Source organism: Dermacentor silvarum, chromosome 10 (assembly GCF_013339745.2).
Source record: "Dermacentor silvarum isolate Dsil-2018 chromosome 10, BIME_Dsil_1.4, whole genome shotgun sequence".
In the NCBI taxonomy this organism is placed as follows: Eukaryota; Metazoa; Arthropoda; class Arachnida; order Ixodida; family Ixodidae; genus Dermacentor; species Dermacentor silvarum.
In genome coordinates, this window is record NC_051163.1 from 154,967,945 (window position 1) to 154,985,679 (window position 17,735).

Below are 17,735 nucleotides of genomic sequence, written 5' to 3' on the forward strand. Positions count from 1 at the left end.
AGCGGTTCACTCTGTCTGGAGTGTGGCTTCACCTGTAATACCATTATTGCCCACTATTAAGATAAAGCAAATAGTGGCAACTGTGTCGTGCTGCCAAGGCCTGTCAGGCACTCTGAATGCATGAGAACTGCTTTCTCTTGAACAAAAGTGGCTTAGTCTAAAGGGTGAGGGGAAATGGCTGATACTCCAAATATTTCCTTGTGCCCCCTGTCGTCCCTTTTCCTGCCACTAAGGAGCATGAACGCATGTTTATATTGGCCAGGCCTGGCTATTATGCAAAGGGCAGGTATCTTGAAATTTCACTTCTCTTCATTGAATCGTTCACTGCGCTCTCAATCACTCTCACTGGGAACTGAACCAGGAAAGCCTTGCATAACATAATCTAGACACTGATCCGAAGCTCAGGAAAGGAGGTCAAAACATATAAACGTGTTGTTCTTCACTATGCCTGCAGTTGAAAGGAATGCAGTTTACTCATACCACACGGGAGCATTAGGCTCCGGTTTGATAGCCAAAATGCCTTTTGGTCTTTTAAACTTCTATTTTTGCTATCGCTGTCTGCTTTTTTTTACATAACTGGAAAGATCTGGTAGCCGAAATATATTTTCCTCTTTTAAACTCATATTTTTGTAATCGGTGGTGGCCTTTCTTTTTTTACCCAACTGTGCCACCCTGTACATTGGATATCTGCTTGAAGGCTAGAAATGGAGGTGTCCAGAAAATGAATTTCATTGAACAAATCAGTTCAGTAAAAGGAAGAACAATGCAAAAACGCCCGTGAGCTTGCGTTGTAGTGCACGTTAAAGAACCCCAGGTGGTCAAAATTAATACGGAGCCCTCCACTACGGCGTGCCTCATAATCAGAACTGGTTTTGGCACGTAAAACCCCAGAAAGAAGTAAAAGGAAGAACAGTGTTAAGATAGCTAAGCTCTGTGACTATGAGGCGGCAGACCTGGTGGATGCACTGCTGCTATGCTCTGTGTGAAATTCCAGTGGGAGACTTGCGCGTAATCATTGACATTCTTTCACTTATCTTTGTCGGGATGCTTCCATTACTCACGTCTGTCTGCTCAGTAATCACTGCTATCACCTTACTTCCCACGTGAATGTTGTCTTTGATGAAACATTGCCCTTGGAGTGACACGCCACTTCAGATAGGAGCATCCGCTCGTGAGCATTTTTGTTGCTATCACCTGTGGGCGCCTAACCATACACTGAACTGTCTTGCACATTATGAACAGGATGTAATATCCTACGTAAAAGGTTCGAGACTCTCCAACCAATTAGATGCTCACACATGCGAATCTACGATCTATAATTTTGAATAGCTGGCCATAGCTTCGTGATCACAGCTGACCTTGCAATTTTGCTGACGTACAAACCTTTGGCCTGTCTACAGGTCAATCAGCTCTGCAGAAACGTGCTGCCAGCATGAATTAAAGGAGTGCTAACATACTATTTAAGCCGTAAAAAGTCTACCATGGTATTCTTGCACGTGAAAGGACTACACTTAGCATGACCACACTAATATGGTGGTTGGGGCACAGAGTTGACTTCAGTTAATTTGACCCTTGTTGGGGTGTGAGATTTGGTTGAATTAACCGAAAGGCTGATGTAACTAATGGTGGTAAAATGAACAAATTCAATTCTTTCTTATTGCTTGAAGTTGTTTGTAATGGAGTTTTGTTTCTTGCTCTTGAAGCTCGACTAAACACATTGACTTCTACAAGATAAAAAATAAGAGACCTTCGTGCCTAGGGAAATGGTAGTGCCATTTGCTGAACTTGTGCTTTGAAACTTGGGCCATTGGTAGGGGTCGAATTAATTGAAGTGGCATTCTTTCGATTTCGAACTAAAGTTTTTCTTCCATAGCAACCCTGCACCTCCACCAATTTGTTACGAGGCAGAAGTCGCATATAAAGATGTATTTACACTATTTACAAGAGAGACAACGATACATAAACAAGATGGCTGTCGAGACCGAGTCCACTGCTACACGTCAAATCGTCTTCTTCTGACTGGCACCACTCTTGGTTGCGCCGTAACAGTATGATTTCTTGCCAGTACTTTCTCGTGCATTCGAATTAAGTGCAAGGGCGAATTAACCGAGGTTATAGTTGAGAATGAATTAAAGAGGTATATTAGTTGAGAACGAAAAATCAGCTCACGGCAATTGCTTCCTTGCCACATGGCACCATTCTTCTGGCAAGGGCCATGACAGGAAGTCGGCGTCTGATAAGGCTCCCTTCCGGATGACGCGGTGCATTGGCCTGATAAACATGGAGTCAGCTGGCAGTGGATGCAGTACTCTAAAACAAGCATTACTCATGCTGTTGGTTTCATTTCCCCCCCTTTGGCGATGTCTACACCAGACTGTCTTTGGGAAAAGGCCACTTAATTTTCTCTTTCCGTTTCCTGGGTACTGACGACAAGCTGGTTTGCAGGAACAAATATTAAAATTATTTAGGGCACTGTGATATGTGCTGGTGTTGTTCTTAGGGCTTAGAGGGTTGAACCTTTATTTAATGAACGAGAGAGATAGAGAAAATAAAGGTTGCCTCTTAGGCTGTTAGTCATTGTGAGGGTCAATATAGCAGCATATAGCGGACGACCGCGCGAGCCGGAGCAAGTGTCAAAATGTCACAATGTCCTGCTCCCATGTGACCACCTTCCGCATGGTGATGTCACGACACAGTAGAAACGAAACCGAAGCTGGCTGTAGAAAAGCTATTAAATAATTTAAGGCACTCCAAGGTTGCCAGTATTCTTTCTAGGGCTTAAAACCCTTGGACATTAATTTCATTCTTTACAGGGGAAACTAAGGAGAAAGACGACAAGAGGCCTGTTAAGCTAGAAAAGATGCAAAAACGAACGATGATTGGTGCGGCCGCCTTGAACTTTCTGCACCAGTGCACTATAACGTCATGAATTTTAACATTCAGGCCTAGTTAATTTTTCATTGGTAAAGATGGAATACATTGTATTCTAAAAGAGCTCAAAATTGAACTTGGAAAGTTTCGAGGCCTTTTACTGGAGCCACAATGGTCCAAATGCAACAACACGTAAAGAGAGAAAATACATTGAAATCCGTGGCATACACTGACATACTGGCACTGCGGTTTTGGCAAAAAAACTAAAAAAAAAAAAACTAAAATGGAAATTTAACCTTATTATTTTCTTCGCACAGTCAACCTAACACCGTAAAATTAACAAAATCAGTTAAGAAACTTAGTCTGCACTGACTTGGCAGTTCTCTTTTGTGATCCTTTAAACAGGTAGTCTAAAGTTTAGTGTAGTTAAACAGGGTAGTCCATCTGTTTGATGGACTGCAAGACGTATTGAATTCCATGTGATTGGGAATCTTTTTTTGCTTTGTCAATGGAATGTCCATATTAGGTTAGGTTAGGTAGAATATCAATGTGCAAGTAGATAGCACAATGTAGAATATCACATAATCTTTTTTCTGTTTGCACATACATGAACTGCATTGAGGCAAATTCCCTGATAAGCTTAACAGCATGGTGAGCTTTATATTGTTTCTCACTTTTTCAGTGCCCTTGCCTGTCCCTTCTGGCAGGACTAGCAGATCTCCAAGGTTTCATAAGTTTGTCGTAAAAGGTAGTCTGCTGTGTTCACATCTTCAAAATGATCAGCTTGACCAGCTCCAGTCCGAATGTCGCCTATCTCAAACCTGTCTCCTATCTCACCTGTGAAACAGTAATGTGTCCCAACTACACCTACATCTACTTGTATGCTGACATGCATTTGAAGACGTCCTTTTTTTTTCTTTTTTTGCTTGCCTAGCTGGAAGCAAGATTGCATGTTCCGCACGTCAAAAGATTGCACTTTCCATTCTCCCATTATCAGCTTGCCAACAAACAGTGCAAGGAAAGAATTTTAAGAGCCTTGCTATCTGCTCTTGACAGCCGAGTATAGTTCCTGCTTGGTGATAAAAGGTCGAGGCCATGCTTCCTCCAGAGGTCTTTCATGTTCGTTCCTCCAAGTGGGAGGTTTGTTGGCACATCATTGCTCCAGTTGAAATACTCCAGTTGCATTGCTTTTTTTTTTTTGGTGATTGGTGTCATGGGTTTGGGGCTTGAACCATCTTCAGCACAAGATATCGTTGAGTGTGCGAGGTGCTTCTAGCAAGCAATTTCCTTTGAAAACGATGCTTTTAAAGTGCACTACTGGAAAGTTTCAATTTGGCTAAATTGGTTATATCTGAGTAGTATGGTATAAGATTGGGGTAACCATGGTAAAGCCGCAAGTCTGGTAATCGTCTAATTTTCAGAATTGTCCACCTTTTTTATATGAAGCTTTAGTAGACAATGCGGTCACTCGAGCTAAGCAGGTGCAGCACAGGTCCCAGAACCGTGCACTCATGCTAATCCTGCTGTTGCACCTGTCTGCCTGTGTGCCCTGGCAGGCATTGATTCGCGATGTTCTGAATTCTGGGTCACTTCGAGCGAGTGGCAATGGCAGCATTTATCGGGCGTTCAAAATTAAGCTTTACGGAATATTTAAAAGTCGCCTGTGGCAGGTAGCATAATTCTTATCGTTGAGCTGGGTTATTCGATGAAGCGGACATTAGTAGCACGAGAAATCAAAACACATGTTCATCTAATTATACAAAAGTTTACTAATTAACTTTACTTAATTACTTTACAACACATATTGCAATTTACAAATTCTAGCAGGTGAGTTTGTCAGGCATATCCACTTGAAATGAATTTTCAGAATGACACCAGTTTGGAGATATGCACCATCAAACTCGCTGTAAAAATGCACTGTTGTTCCACTTACTTTTTTACCAAAATGGGCTGTTTTATAAATTAAAGCACAAAAGTACTGGAACGCCCATGTATTTCGTCCCACACTTTGGGAAATAATATCTTGAATTTGGTGTCTTGCAAACTCACCGGCTACAATTCGTAAATTGCAATATGTGTCGTCAGGTAATTAACAAAGTTAATTAGTCAATTTTTGTTTTTAGTTGAATATGTATTTCGGTTTGTTGTGCTACTAATGTCTGCCTATCTGAATAACCCAGCTCAACGATAAGAATTACGCTACCGGCCACAGGCGATTTTTAAAAATTCTGTAGAACTTAATTTTGAACATCCTGTATCTGAAGTTCCGACATCAAAAAACATACATTACTTTAAAAGATTTCTGGTATGCATTCACCCGTATTTAAAAAAGTAAGGTTGTACACAGGAGTGGTGTTTTAAATCTACGCTATCAGAAGTAAGGTTTTTTATGTGGTCCCAAATTTCATGGCAGGTGGCCTTTAAAAGTAACCACTGCAGGCAATAAAATGTCCGGACGAACTGGGAAAACAATTATACCAAGATCATTGCATTGTGCAAAATAAAAAAAAAGAGAGGGGCAATCTTGGTGGAAAATTTAAGCGAGAACAAAGTTGTAGTAAGCATAAAATTTTCATTGATAGTGTTTTAAATAAACACGCATTTTGATATAGTGCTGTACTACAAACACTCAAAGCCTGAATTGGGCAAGAACTGGGCTGGGGATTTAGAATTTATTCATAGAGCACAAGTTGCTACTAAAGAGGAGAAAAGGCAGAGCAACAGCTGCATGATATGCGAAAATATGCAATGATTCTGCATGAAGGCAGGTGTTGCCAAACGTGTAATTGCACCCTGCCTAAAGAACTGTGAAATGAAGCCTTGGATAATTGTATCAAATTGTGGTTTTTCTTTTTTTTTTTTTGAGTGTAGCAGTTGATTGTTCACTTTTTTTTTTAATTTGTGGTATAAAAGGTGTATGGAGATCAAATTCTTGACGCTGCATTTTGCATATTGCCTGGTCTGCATGTTCTTGTGTAGTCTCCATGTCACACATGCACTCTGCATTATTTTGTAGGCATGCAGTTGTTGTTTTTCATTTTTCATGCTTATTATCTTGATGTTGCTCCTTTGAATGTGGAAAAGTAGATGATTAGGTGAGCTAGTTAACATTCATTTTGAAATGCAAGCAGGATCAAAAACACTGGAAGACGTCCACAGGACAGGACTGACTTACAAGTGGCATTTTCATTTGGAAAAATAGCAAATAAATACAAAATGTTACTGTGTGCATACACTTAACCAACAGCACCTTTGAGCAAACACATTCAACAAATCTATGCAAATTGAGTGAAAGGCAGTTTTCGAGTTCTAACCCGTGTCATTCTAGTCTAAATCTGTCGTTTCCTCACGCTGTGGCTTAAGATGCAACAACGCTGTCAGAGCAAATAAGCATTACAGAAGGTCACTTCTCTTATCCAACTCCCAAGAAACAACAGCTTGATGCGAATGTGTAGGTTCTGTGTTCCCGTACGAAGGCCCCTTCGTTCGAGTGAGTTGTTTAAAATGAAACGCTGTTTGGCCCCATCAAGCCTCGTTTTGTCTGGCAGCTCTACTACCCTGGGCCACTAAATGAGAACTGCTCGACACAATAAGGCTCTGCACGGCCGAGCAGCAGACTCCTGGCCTTCTCTGGAATCATGTCAGGGACCACTTGACGGCTGCTCCCTGCACGCTTGGTTCCACTTCGTTGCAGTCGAGAGCGAGATTTGCTTGGTCACTGTCACGCTTGAGTGTCCGAAAGAGAAAAGAATGGAGGAACGCTTTCTGGGCCTTATGCGAGTCAACACTTGCTCCTTCTTTTGTGTTTTTAATTTTTTTTTATTTTAGGTAATATGCGTAGAATTCCTCTCTTTACACTGGAGATGGTAACTGCCTTTTCACTTGTTGTTTTAAAAAGATGCTAAAGGAGCGACGCAAGCCCTGTTTAAGTTGAAGTACTCTTTCAGTGTCTTATTTGAGCTTTAGTTGTCGGAAGAAGGTTTGGCGATGATAGAATGAAGGCCGAAGTTCCCCTTGTTGAACTTCGTGTCTAGCTGCAGCACCGACATGTGAGTGTAATGGCGCTGATTTTAGCGTATTTTTGCATGTTCCTGGCCATTAGTGTTGCAATAAGCGTTCGGGAAACTTCCTGGGCTGATTCTTTGGTTCCTTTAAAAGGAAGTGCAATGTATTGATAAATGATTGACTAGTCTCAAGCGCACGCTGTCAAAATTTATGACCGCGTGGCAAGCTGGTGTGAGAACATAAAGGTGGCGTGCCCGCACAACCTTCATTGTTATATTTTATTTTGCTGGCCTACTAAAGCCTTCTTCGCTTACAGTAAGACTGCCTTTTTTGTCTGTGTGTATTCCAGTAGTGTAATTTAAATTTATTAATCTACCTAACAAACCTCTGTAGTGCTCCTTTAAAAAGGGAAAGATACAATATACGTATGTACAGTACATTGCTGCTCTGATAATGGAACTTCAATAAAGAAGGATAAATGTAGCAATGCAAGGCCAGTGGTTTTCTACAGAAAGTTGTATGAGTATATTTGAGGTGCCTGGATTTTGGAGTCTACCAGTCCACAAGAAGGCATAAATGAGGCACAGACACTGACACACTAAGTACACATCAAGCATATTGCTGCTTTCAGAGTGCACTATTTACTGTGCATATTCCTCCTCCCATTTGATATTGTATACAATGTTTCATGCTTTCATTAATAATATTGTTACGAGCCTGTTATGCCATGAAAGAGGCAATTGCTGCGGCCCCGCTTGCTGTCTCTGTGTAAATAGTGCAAACAAACTCCTTGTCTGTGAACATCTCCTCATAACAATGCAATGATAATAGATTGAGAGTTGGAATACTTTCGTTTTTGCGCATAGTGTCAAGACATAATCAGTAGTCTGATTAGTACGCCATCCGACACTCTCTCTCTATTTTCTGTGCACTTACCGACACAGTGGCTGTTGGATAGGTTTGCTTAGACAGTTAGGATTGGGCAGTGCCTCTGAGAGGAGCATAAATGAAGAAATATCACCACTGAAAGGGCAGTGGAACTATCTGGCGGCCGGAGAAAAACACCAGTGTGCTGATACTGCAGTCTGCGAGAAGGGTTGGGGAGGGATGCGATACAATCTTGGAGGTCACACTGATTCCGTATTTCTTTGTTTTTTTATTATGCTAATATGTATCAAGTTGTAGTAACAATAACGGATCTATAAATACTAGTTGTGTACCTTATCTTGAGCCAGCATGCGAAGGCGCTTCATCCGGAACAATGTCACTGTAGCTATTCTAAGGATCAAAGTCGGTGCATGCTCTAGCTCCGTTCCACTTGCTAGCCTCGTTCATACCATTGCGGCCAGCAGCAGATCGAGTGCATGTTTGGTGATGTATAACTAATCATCTGACAAGGTGGCCGTAATGAAAGCACTCGCTGCTGTTCTACGGTGGTGCACAAATTTCAGTCATTGGTATGTGAGATTTATTTAGGGAGCATGCTTTGCACTGTCTAGTGATAGCTTTGATAGGCGCTCGCACTGTTCTCATCTGAGTTCGCTTGCCTTTGATTTCAAACCTAGCAAGGTTACCTGCCTCTATGGGACAGTCTGTGTGTCAGCAATGAGAAAAAAAAAAAAAAAAACTGGAAATGGACATTTGGGAAGGCGTTTTTACCTTCTTGCTTCCCTGGTAATCTGTAAAACAGCTAACCACAACCGTTTTGTTGCTGCTAGCACTCATAGTTCATGGAACTGAAGTTGGTCTCTTGCACAGTATTTGCACTGAATTGTCTGAAACCGTAATTGTGCATTTTTTATACTTAACTCAAAGCTGCTGTTTTCATGTGATGATGCATGATGATGTGCTATGCAGCTTTTTTTGTTTCCCTGGCATATCTTTGAATTCGCTAATTATGCAACCATTTTGCTGCTGCAAGTAGTTGTAGTTCACTGAACTAAATTGGTTCGTTGCACAATATTTCAACATGCCACTGCCACGAAACCTTATGTTGTGTGTTTTATGCATGCTAACTCGAAGTCGCGGAATTGCGGTGACTACCTAGGCATTCTGTTGCTTTCATGCGCGCTTTTGTTTCATGTCTGACACGCTGTTCAGCACTCTGCCTAGCTTAATATTATTTTTCAATATTCAATGATGAAAACATATTAACAATGGTTGGAAAACTTGGCTCATAAATAGTTGGATTGAAAGCTTTATAGTGTTCTTCATGAGGGACTAATAGTACTGTATTGGCTTATTCACCATTTGTGCCATTTCATTTTCCAAATTCACCATTTTCCATTTCATTTTCGCATATTGGAGGTCTTCGTATTGGAGGCTCGGTCTAGTGCATGGATACCACCCTGCTCTTGGGCAAAACCTTTCCTTAGCCTCTGGTAACCGTCTTGCGCTGTTACATCTGACTACCAACACAAGTTACATACCCATTCCGACCAATCTAGCAACCCCTTTCTTACTTGTCTAATCAGCAGCTACTTTGCTTTGTCTGATCAACACTTCTCTTTCGTGGCTTGGTTTGTTTGTTGTGCTGCCTTTTACTCTCCCGGCTTAGATACCTCGCGATGCTCCCAGCTCTCTCTTTTTGCTTCTGTCGTGGTTTGTCTGTCTGTCTGTTGGCTGTCGTCATTGGTGTTATGGTTTGTGATGACCTGTACTGGCGTGCCTAGTGTTTGTGTGCGTGCAAGAGAGAGCCTTGCCCTTCTTTTTTCATTGCGTATTAATCTTCCTTGCCAGACGCTGACACCACGCATTTTTTTTCTCCCCACCCGCCCTCTCTCTCTCTCTTTCTAATCACACTTGAACTTGTCACGCGTTAAAGGGGCATAAGGTACGTATGTGCGGCATTCTCATCCTTCCTGTACGTGTGTATGTGCGTATGTCTGCGTGCGGGTCTTGTTTCGCCTGCGTCCGCCTGCACGATTGTGGCTCTGGGCACCAGAAGCATTCATTTCTGTGTGCTACTGCAGGTGCTACACTGTTGCGCATGCAAGCATGCACTGCTTACACTCTTACAAAATTGTACTCCATTTAGAGTGTAGTTTTGTCGCACTACAGCAACTGTCATCAATATTGCGTGCATTTTTATTTCTAAACACTGTGCATCGAATATTAGAAATGTTGTGGCATGCTTAGATGCACACGGCATGCCCGGCAGCGAAGTACCAGATGCACAGAACTAACGAAGGTAAATCACACCAGAGAACAGATATTGTTGCGACAAAATTTCACCCAATAGAGTGTACACTTTTCAAGAGTGTACGTGTTGGTATGTTGTAATGGGTGCTAATAGTGTTTTCCAGCTCTTCTCAGTTCGATTCATGTTGCTATAATGCTTTTGATGTCACAATGGCTTTTCCTAAACATTTGCTCACAAGAGGTGTTACTCTTGCAAGCACATTCTACCTGCTTTATCTCGGGTACTCGATCACACATGCTTGAATACAATCCAAAGACACTTGAGAGGTGGTACCTGTTAGATGTGTCGATAACAAGGAAAGGCATTGCATTGAATGCATTTAGAGGTATATTTTAATGCGGAATACTTCACCACATAATGTGCAGTGTGCCAATACTAACCTGTAAAGCCAAAGCTTGTAGAGTAACAAGTTAACATGGACTGTACAATGAGTAATGGAATAGAAAATGATAGGCATAGCATTGATATAGGAAGGTGGTAGTATAAATTTAAAGGCAAATGCAGCAGCTGGTATTCTGGTTGAGATTAGGAAGTGGTGCTAGGCAAGTCATGTAAAGCATAGAGCAGGTAATTGCTGGGCCACTATCTTGTAGCGATACCTTTTTCGATGCTAATGCTTTTTCCCACTTTTCGTGTTCATCAGTCGTCAGAGCATCGAACGCAAGCACTCACGAACGTTAAGAATGCAAAAAGGCATGAGCATCGAAAAAGCATTGCTACAAAATAGGGGCCATGTTCTGTTTGAGTAACAAGTGTCAAAAAGAAAAAAGACAAACTCAAAGGCAGCACTCATTTCTGTGGAATGATGCAGTTAGTAAATTTGTCAGCATAAGATGTAGTTGACTTTTGTAAAACACAGTAACTGGTGATTGCTGGGAGAGGCCATCGCTCTTCAGCCCACTTAAGTAGGCTGATGATGATACTGATAAGTGTATAGCAACCGGGTGCATTGTACCTTCAGATAACCAGATGTACGATACATTTTAGTCCACTTTTTGGAGTTTGTGCTTCATTTCATGCTGATGACATATTGGCAGCGTTGCATGACGCACAGTTTAGCTGCATTGTCTCTTCCTTGTTATGTTCCGCTTCTGCTTACTTAGAATGCACAAGGAAATAGCATGCAAGAGAATCTGCGGTGGGTGTCATTCTCTGTCGAGAATCATACCTTTTGCAGTTGGTGCAGGTGGTACACTGCGCACTGGGTTACGAATGTTGCCCATTGCTGACTTATGCGTCGTCGTCATCATTGTCGTTGTCTTTTGTGATAAGAGGATGGAATGCCAAGCATGACCTGCCTTGCATTCTTTATGCTTGCTAGCCTGACCTTTTGGTTGTTTGCTGCATGTATGTCTGCCAGTTTTTGAGCAATCCGAGCTTTGCCGCATCTTGTGAGGAAACACAATTTGTCTCACTGAACGTTTACATTGCGTTGTTGCCGAGCAGTTAGAGGTCACACGAAAGGAAGTAAGAAGTTGGGTCAGGCAAGATTCGCAGCAGATGACCTTTCCGAAAAAAAAAAAAAAAGGTTACTTTTGCATTGCAAGAGTGTTTTGGTGGTCTATATGAAATGATACATAGATATAGAGATAGAGGAGAGAAAAGGCAGGGAGGTTAACCTGCATCCAGTTTGCTACCCTACACAGGGGGAACTGGGTTAAGGGGACAGGAGAGAGAGAGTGGGAGGGAAACAATGTAAAATAAATTATGACGTATCCAGCGTAGGCAAGGAAAGCTTTGTTTTTAAAATAGAAGAGGTGGACGCGTAAATTTTGTTTTTGTAACAACCTCCCATGGAGGTCGTAGTCAGCTTCAAAGGAGTACTGATGCAAAAATTCTGTGTTCCGCTCTTTTTGCATTTTAGGTAGCTGTTGACGCTGTAATTACGGTATGACGCCGCAATTCATCGACAGCAGCACGAACAATTGCAGCACCGTTTATGCGATCCATTCAAAGCACATGCCAAGTGTAGCGTGGCTTTAAAGGGTGAAAATAGGAGACTATTCACATCACCGAAAGTGAAGTTGATGGTCACATTTTATGACAAACCAACTCAAGAGCGCTCCAGCTTGCACAGTGTTGTGGTTGAAGGCCACGAAATGACTGTGTCGTCGAAAGTGGTCAAATTGGCCCTTCCAATTGTGTGCTTCTCTTCGAAGCGCAAAGACACCTTCTCTCCCCTCTTGTTCCATCGGATGCTGAATGGACCCAGCCATTGTAGTGTGTGTGTATTAGTCAGTGGTGTCTCGTACCTTAAGACCACCACATCAGGCTTCGGTGGTGGGAATTGTCTCTTTTCTCATGTCCGAAGCTGCGCTGCACTTGGCATGACTCATGAAGTGGTTGTACATTAACTCTTTCCGTACTGCAAAACATAATAAAAATCGTACCAAATTTACCAGAATTTTATTGCTTACTTTGTAAAGCTTTTTGTTTCTGGACAAAATGGTACCATTTTTTTCAATTCAGTAAGTTATTTCCCAAATAGCGTGAAATAAAATATTGAAAAAGGCTTCTCTGCACAACACTGGGGTCTTGCGGCACAGCGCCCTGAGGAGCTCAATCATTGTGATAAAAAAAGAGAATATGGAAAGAAGATGATCTAAATGGTGCAAAACACATGTACAGGAATAGTGGCTACTTTTCCGCAGTTCCCAAGGCACAGTTAGTAGGTAGGGGAACTGCACACATGCTGTGGCGAGAACCTCCGGTCCATTTACATAATCGTCATCGCCCGAGTCCTCAAAGAACACATCATTTTCTGTTTCCGAGCAAAGCTCTCATACAAAGCGAACTGATGACTATAGTTGTCAAATTGCATCCAGTTGCAAATTCTTACGCTAGATGGCCACACATTCTTTGGCACGTACTTTCATTCCCATGTAACAGGAAGGCAGCGATGTTTTTGTGCTGGCGTAGGAGGAGGCCGCAGTAAAGAGCAAGGAGAGCCACAAGAGCCCAGAGTGGACGAGTGTGGCCATCTAGTGTCAAAATTTGCAACTGGATGCAATTTGACGACTATCATCAGTTCGCTTTGTATGAGACATTCTTGTTCATGACGACTATACTTATCAGCAGTAGAGAAAGGATTAAAAGGTCACATAATTATTTATTGTGCTCTTGAGGAATTAAGCTTCCGTAGCATAATTACTGGGTCAATACCTATGTAACAAGGAAATAAAACAAAAAGATTCTGTCAGTACTCGAACAACGACCTAAAGCATGATGATTGGGCTGTGATAGATGCCATGGCAGCATTCCCATGTTAGTCTTTGCCACTTTAGGCCTCTCTAACAAGCATTGCAATCTTCGTACCTGACCCTTTGTGGACCTTGGACTCGGCACTGTAAGGCCATAGTCGTTGAGTTGTTGTGCAGGGTGACATGGCACATTGTTGCAGCAACCAGCTGAGGCAAGTTAACTGTTGATTGTTGGACAAAGAAGATACCATTTCGAAAAAAAAAATAGTATTAAAAGGTAAGCTTGACAACGTTTGTTGTAGGCTTTTCCTGCAGTAAGAGAACCCATCTTCTGTAGACCGCAAAGTGCGGGTCCCACCTTTGGTGCTGTAGTTTGTCCATAATTGATGTCTAGAGCAGAGTGGTCCAGGTTTCAGTTGCTGTTACCTTTGCACATAATTCAGCCTGTTGAGGGACTCGTGGGGGCTTTGCTTTACTTTTAGCTGTACATATTTGCAGCTGGAAGCAAAGTGAAATCGGTTATGTAAATGACAACTAAAGAGCTGTTCTTCCATCTGGGTTTGAGTTTTCAAACATGTACACTAATCCATTTTCAACTTGTTTTGCTGCGACTTCTGCTAGATGTCTAGATCTTGCCCGTTAGCTGTATTGCATTATTAGCGTCGTTGCCATCAAGTGGGTAATGTCATCTGCAGGATAATGCTGCTGCCAATGCACACTTCATCACCTTATGAGAGCCTGTCTTATATAGGTGCCTGTGCTGCCTAGTGCATTTTGATGCCACATAAGCTGGCAAGTTCCTGCCTACAACATTAAAGCCATGTGAAATTGTGGAAAGTCAGCACAAGAGTTCAGAGCCAAGCTGTTCAATCAATCAATCAATCAATTAATCAATCAAGATAATTGGGGAACAAACAGGTAAAAAGCAGCCAAGCGGTGGCTTGAGGGCGCCATGGAGCCTTACACTAGGCAGTATACTCGGGAACTTGTTACATTCTCTTCGTTTTGGTTGAAAGTAAGTGAAGTACAGGTACCAAAACAATCAACTATTTACACTCCTTCCGTTTAATGCTGCCTCTGCATCATCATCATCATCATCATCAGCCGCCTATATTTTATGTCCACTGCAGGACGAAGGCCTCTCCCTGCGATCTCCAATTACCCCTGTCTTGCGCTAGCGTATTCCAACTTGCGCCTGCAAATTTCCTAACTTCATCATCCCATCTGGTTTTCTGCCGACCTCTGCAGCATAACCGAAACCAAAGCCTAAAGCATGCCGCCAAAGTCGTCATCATCATCATTATCCTGGAAGTCAATGGCACAGCCATCACTTTAGATATAGCCGATGCCGTCAGTTCTCCATTTACTATTTTAGTACTTTTGTTGAATTTCTCTCCAGCGGGTGTTCCAGTGTGCTACTATTGTAGGGTAGTTTGGTTTGTGTCGTTTGTGCTTCCGTTCGGTGTTTCTCGTATCAGTGTGGCATGGAGCTTGCTCGAGGAGGATTGGATAATGTTGGCGACATTGTTGGCGGTGCCATTTATAAAAATATCTCGAAATATGTGTGCTCAACCGCTAACAAATAATGATTTGATTATGAGTGAGAACCTTCCTTGCAACCCTGCACGATTGGAAAGGCAGATTCTGTGGGTTCATTTTAATCGGCTTTTACATGTTTCAGCTTTTACATATGATTTATATGAGTGTAATTATACGCACTGCAAGGAATCTCATATTAAGCCTGTGTTTCCGAGTGAGCTCTTTATTTGCTCTCATTATACTATATTTTTTCATGAATAGCCGATCGAGGTGAAAACTTGTGTACAGTAGAAGTTCCTGCATTCAGCTGGTGTTCTGCATGAATGAGCAGCGTACTGGGCAAGGAAAGAGGACGCAAATGAGTTGCTGACTCACGGCAACAAATTTACTGCTTGGTGCATAAGTGTGCAGTGAAGTCAACAAAAATATGAAGCAGCAAATAAGGCAGCACGTGCTAAGGTTATGAAACACATAACCAGACTACCTGTACAGGCTTAAGACGGGGCTTTTGTGCAGCAGACAACAATGGAAGCCATTAGAGAATGCCACGCTGAGACCAAAGGGAAGCAATCCTGTGCTGCTTAAGTCATGAGAACTGATGACGATGATGAGCAAAACTGGATGCAACACCTCGCGCATGTCATCAATGCTCGTGCTGCGAGTTCAAGTTGGAGTTTATTGAATGATTACTTTGCATGCAGCAACATGCACACATAGTTGTATTGCATAAGCGGGTCCCAGTGTCGAAGCTTTCTGGGTATCTACCATTAACATTGCATATGAATAAGCAGCTTATGCTTATTCATATAAGCATAAGCAGCTTATGAATACATTAGATGCACATTCACAGCCAAGGTACCAGCACCAAAACAGAGCAACAAAGGATCACATTACTTGTAGAAAACTTTCAGGCAATGCAATGTTTGCAATAATTCACTGAAACACAGTAAGTAGAGTCAACAGCAAGTTATATTTCATACAAAATACACTTATGTACATTGTTTGTGCATAGTCAAGAAACAGAATTGGTGCTCACACATGATGCATATACAGTGAAGTACTACACCAAAGACCGCCTGTTTTCTACTAAAGTTGGGACAGGAGCAAGAAGACGTCGAAAGAGTGTATTAGAAAAAAAGTGTGGATTATGAAATTAGCAAGAGCAAGTGAATCTTTGTAATTGTTGAGTTTGTGCTTAAGGCAGCCTCCTCCTCTCTGGTGCAGTTGGTACTTTGGCAAGATCAAGCGTATCGAGGCCGAGAAGAAGCTTCCTGCTGCCTGAGAACGAGCACGGCGCCTTCCTGGTGCGAGACAGCGAGAGCCGCCGCAATGACTTCTCTCTTTCGGGTAGGCAGCCACCTAGTCTTGCCTTTCTCTCCAGTGATGGCCAGCATTTTGTAATCATGCCAGTTCAATTTCTAGGTATGTTTCGGGTGTGTTCATTGTTCCTGCCGTGTGTGCAGTGGAATCTGGTTGATACGATCGTCATGGGAACCAGAAAATAAAACGTATCATCCGAAAATCGTATTATCCAAAACAAGCTGGTCGGGAAGTGTTGGCCAGGGAAAAAAAAAGAAACGTATTATCCCGAAAAACGTATTTTGACAGAATCGCATCGATGAGATTCCACTGTACAGCACACGCGTAACAGGGACGAGAGGAACACCGACGTATAAGCAAAACACAAACTGACAAGAAGCACCTAAACCTTATTGTGAGTGAAAACCTTTATTATGAGAGTACTTTTTTGGAGGCATACAAAGACAGTGTTACGGAGTGGTTACTGCTTAACAGAAAATATAAGTATTGAGTGCTAGTGCTGTGGGTTGAATGCCAGGGTTCGCACTGCAGGTTCATAGTGTCCTCATAATCAGCTGTCTTCTAAAGTGCTCTCATCTGAAAATGTTTGCTGACCATCTGAAGGCAAAATATATTTATCCATGGCACTGAAATAATCTTCTGATTCACTGAACTTGCTTGAGTTTGTCTATAAAACATGGTGCACGCGGAAAACGCTGCCATCCTGTTGGCGCTTCACGCCACAAGTCGTGCGCAAATCCTGTCAAGCATGAAGGAAGGAAAAAAAGTGCTGTTCTCACCTGGAGACATTGTGACGTGCACTTCCTGCATGAAAAAGTTCTCGAAAGCTGGTGCTACCAACCCAAATAATTGGCAAATGCAAGTGCGTGTCGAACGCTACCCGACATCTGATCGAAATGGATAATTCCATGTGCCAGCTGTGGCTCCTCACATGACTGCAAAGGGTTAGGTAATATGCCTTAGAAACAATTACAAACTTGCAGCAACAGCAGCATGAGTTAAAGTGTAACAAATTTTTCATTAAGCCTTTCAATGAATTTCAGTGATGCAAAGTTAGCACTTGGTGTATCGCCACTTTATTTTGTTTTTGTGTTGTTCATATTTTTGCCTACAATACATTTCAGACAAAAAAGTAAATAAAAAGAGACCCCCCCCCCCCCACCTTCTATTCTTCATGTTGTTCTTATTTTTATTTGCTTTTTTTTTTGCTTGGCAAAGGGGGCATACCTACAGCAAATACTGTGCAATCTACATAGTACTAGCATGCCAGCAGTCGCAGTTGCGGCATGAAATTCAATAAAGCAAAATTTTGCCTTCTTTTTCTTCAGTAATAAAGGCATTGTAAGAGAAGGAAATCACAGAGGTGCCATAGGCAAACCGTTTTTGTCGATCCACGTCTATGCAAGAGAGGATGCCCAAGGCTTGAACTCTTCATTGCAATCGTCGGTACTATGTTTAAGCTTCGAACACAACTCACTGGAGCTTTCCAGGTCTGCTTGTTCCACGATTCTATGATGCTTTCATTTTGGTATTGAAAAAGGCAGCCATCTGCTGTAGCCGCCTAACTCTGTGCCGCCGACCACACCCACACACGACAC

General features: G+C 42.2%; 1 protein-coding gene across 1 annotated transcript in view; it reads left to right on the plus strand.

Annotated features, from left to right (window-relative positions):
* The window catches only part of LOC119431106 (tyrosine-protein kinase Src42A-like), an 87,526-nt gene that overhangs the window by 40,795 nt on the left and 28,996 nt on the right, over nucleotides 1-17,735 (plus strand). The window contains 2 exon segments of the mRNA XM_049657572.1: nucleotides 16,042-16,087; nucleotides 16,089-16,164. Coding sequence (XP_049513529.1) covers nucleotides 16,042-16,087; nucleotides 16,089-16,164 — 122 coding nt within the window.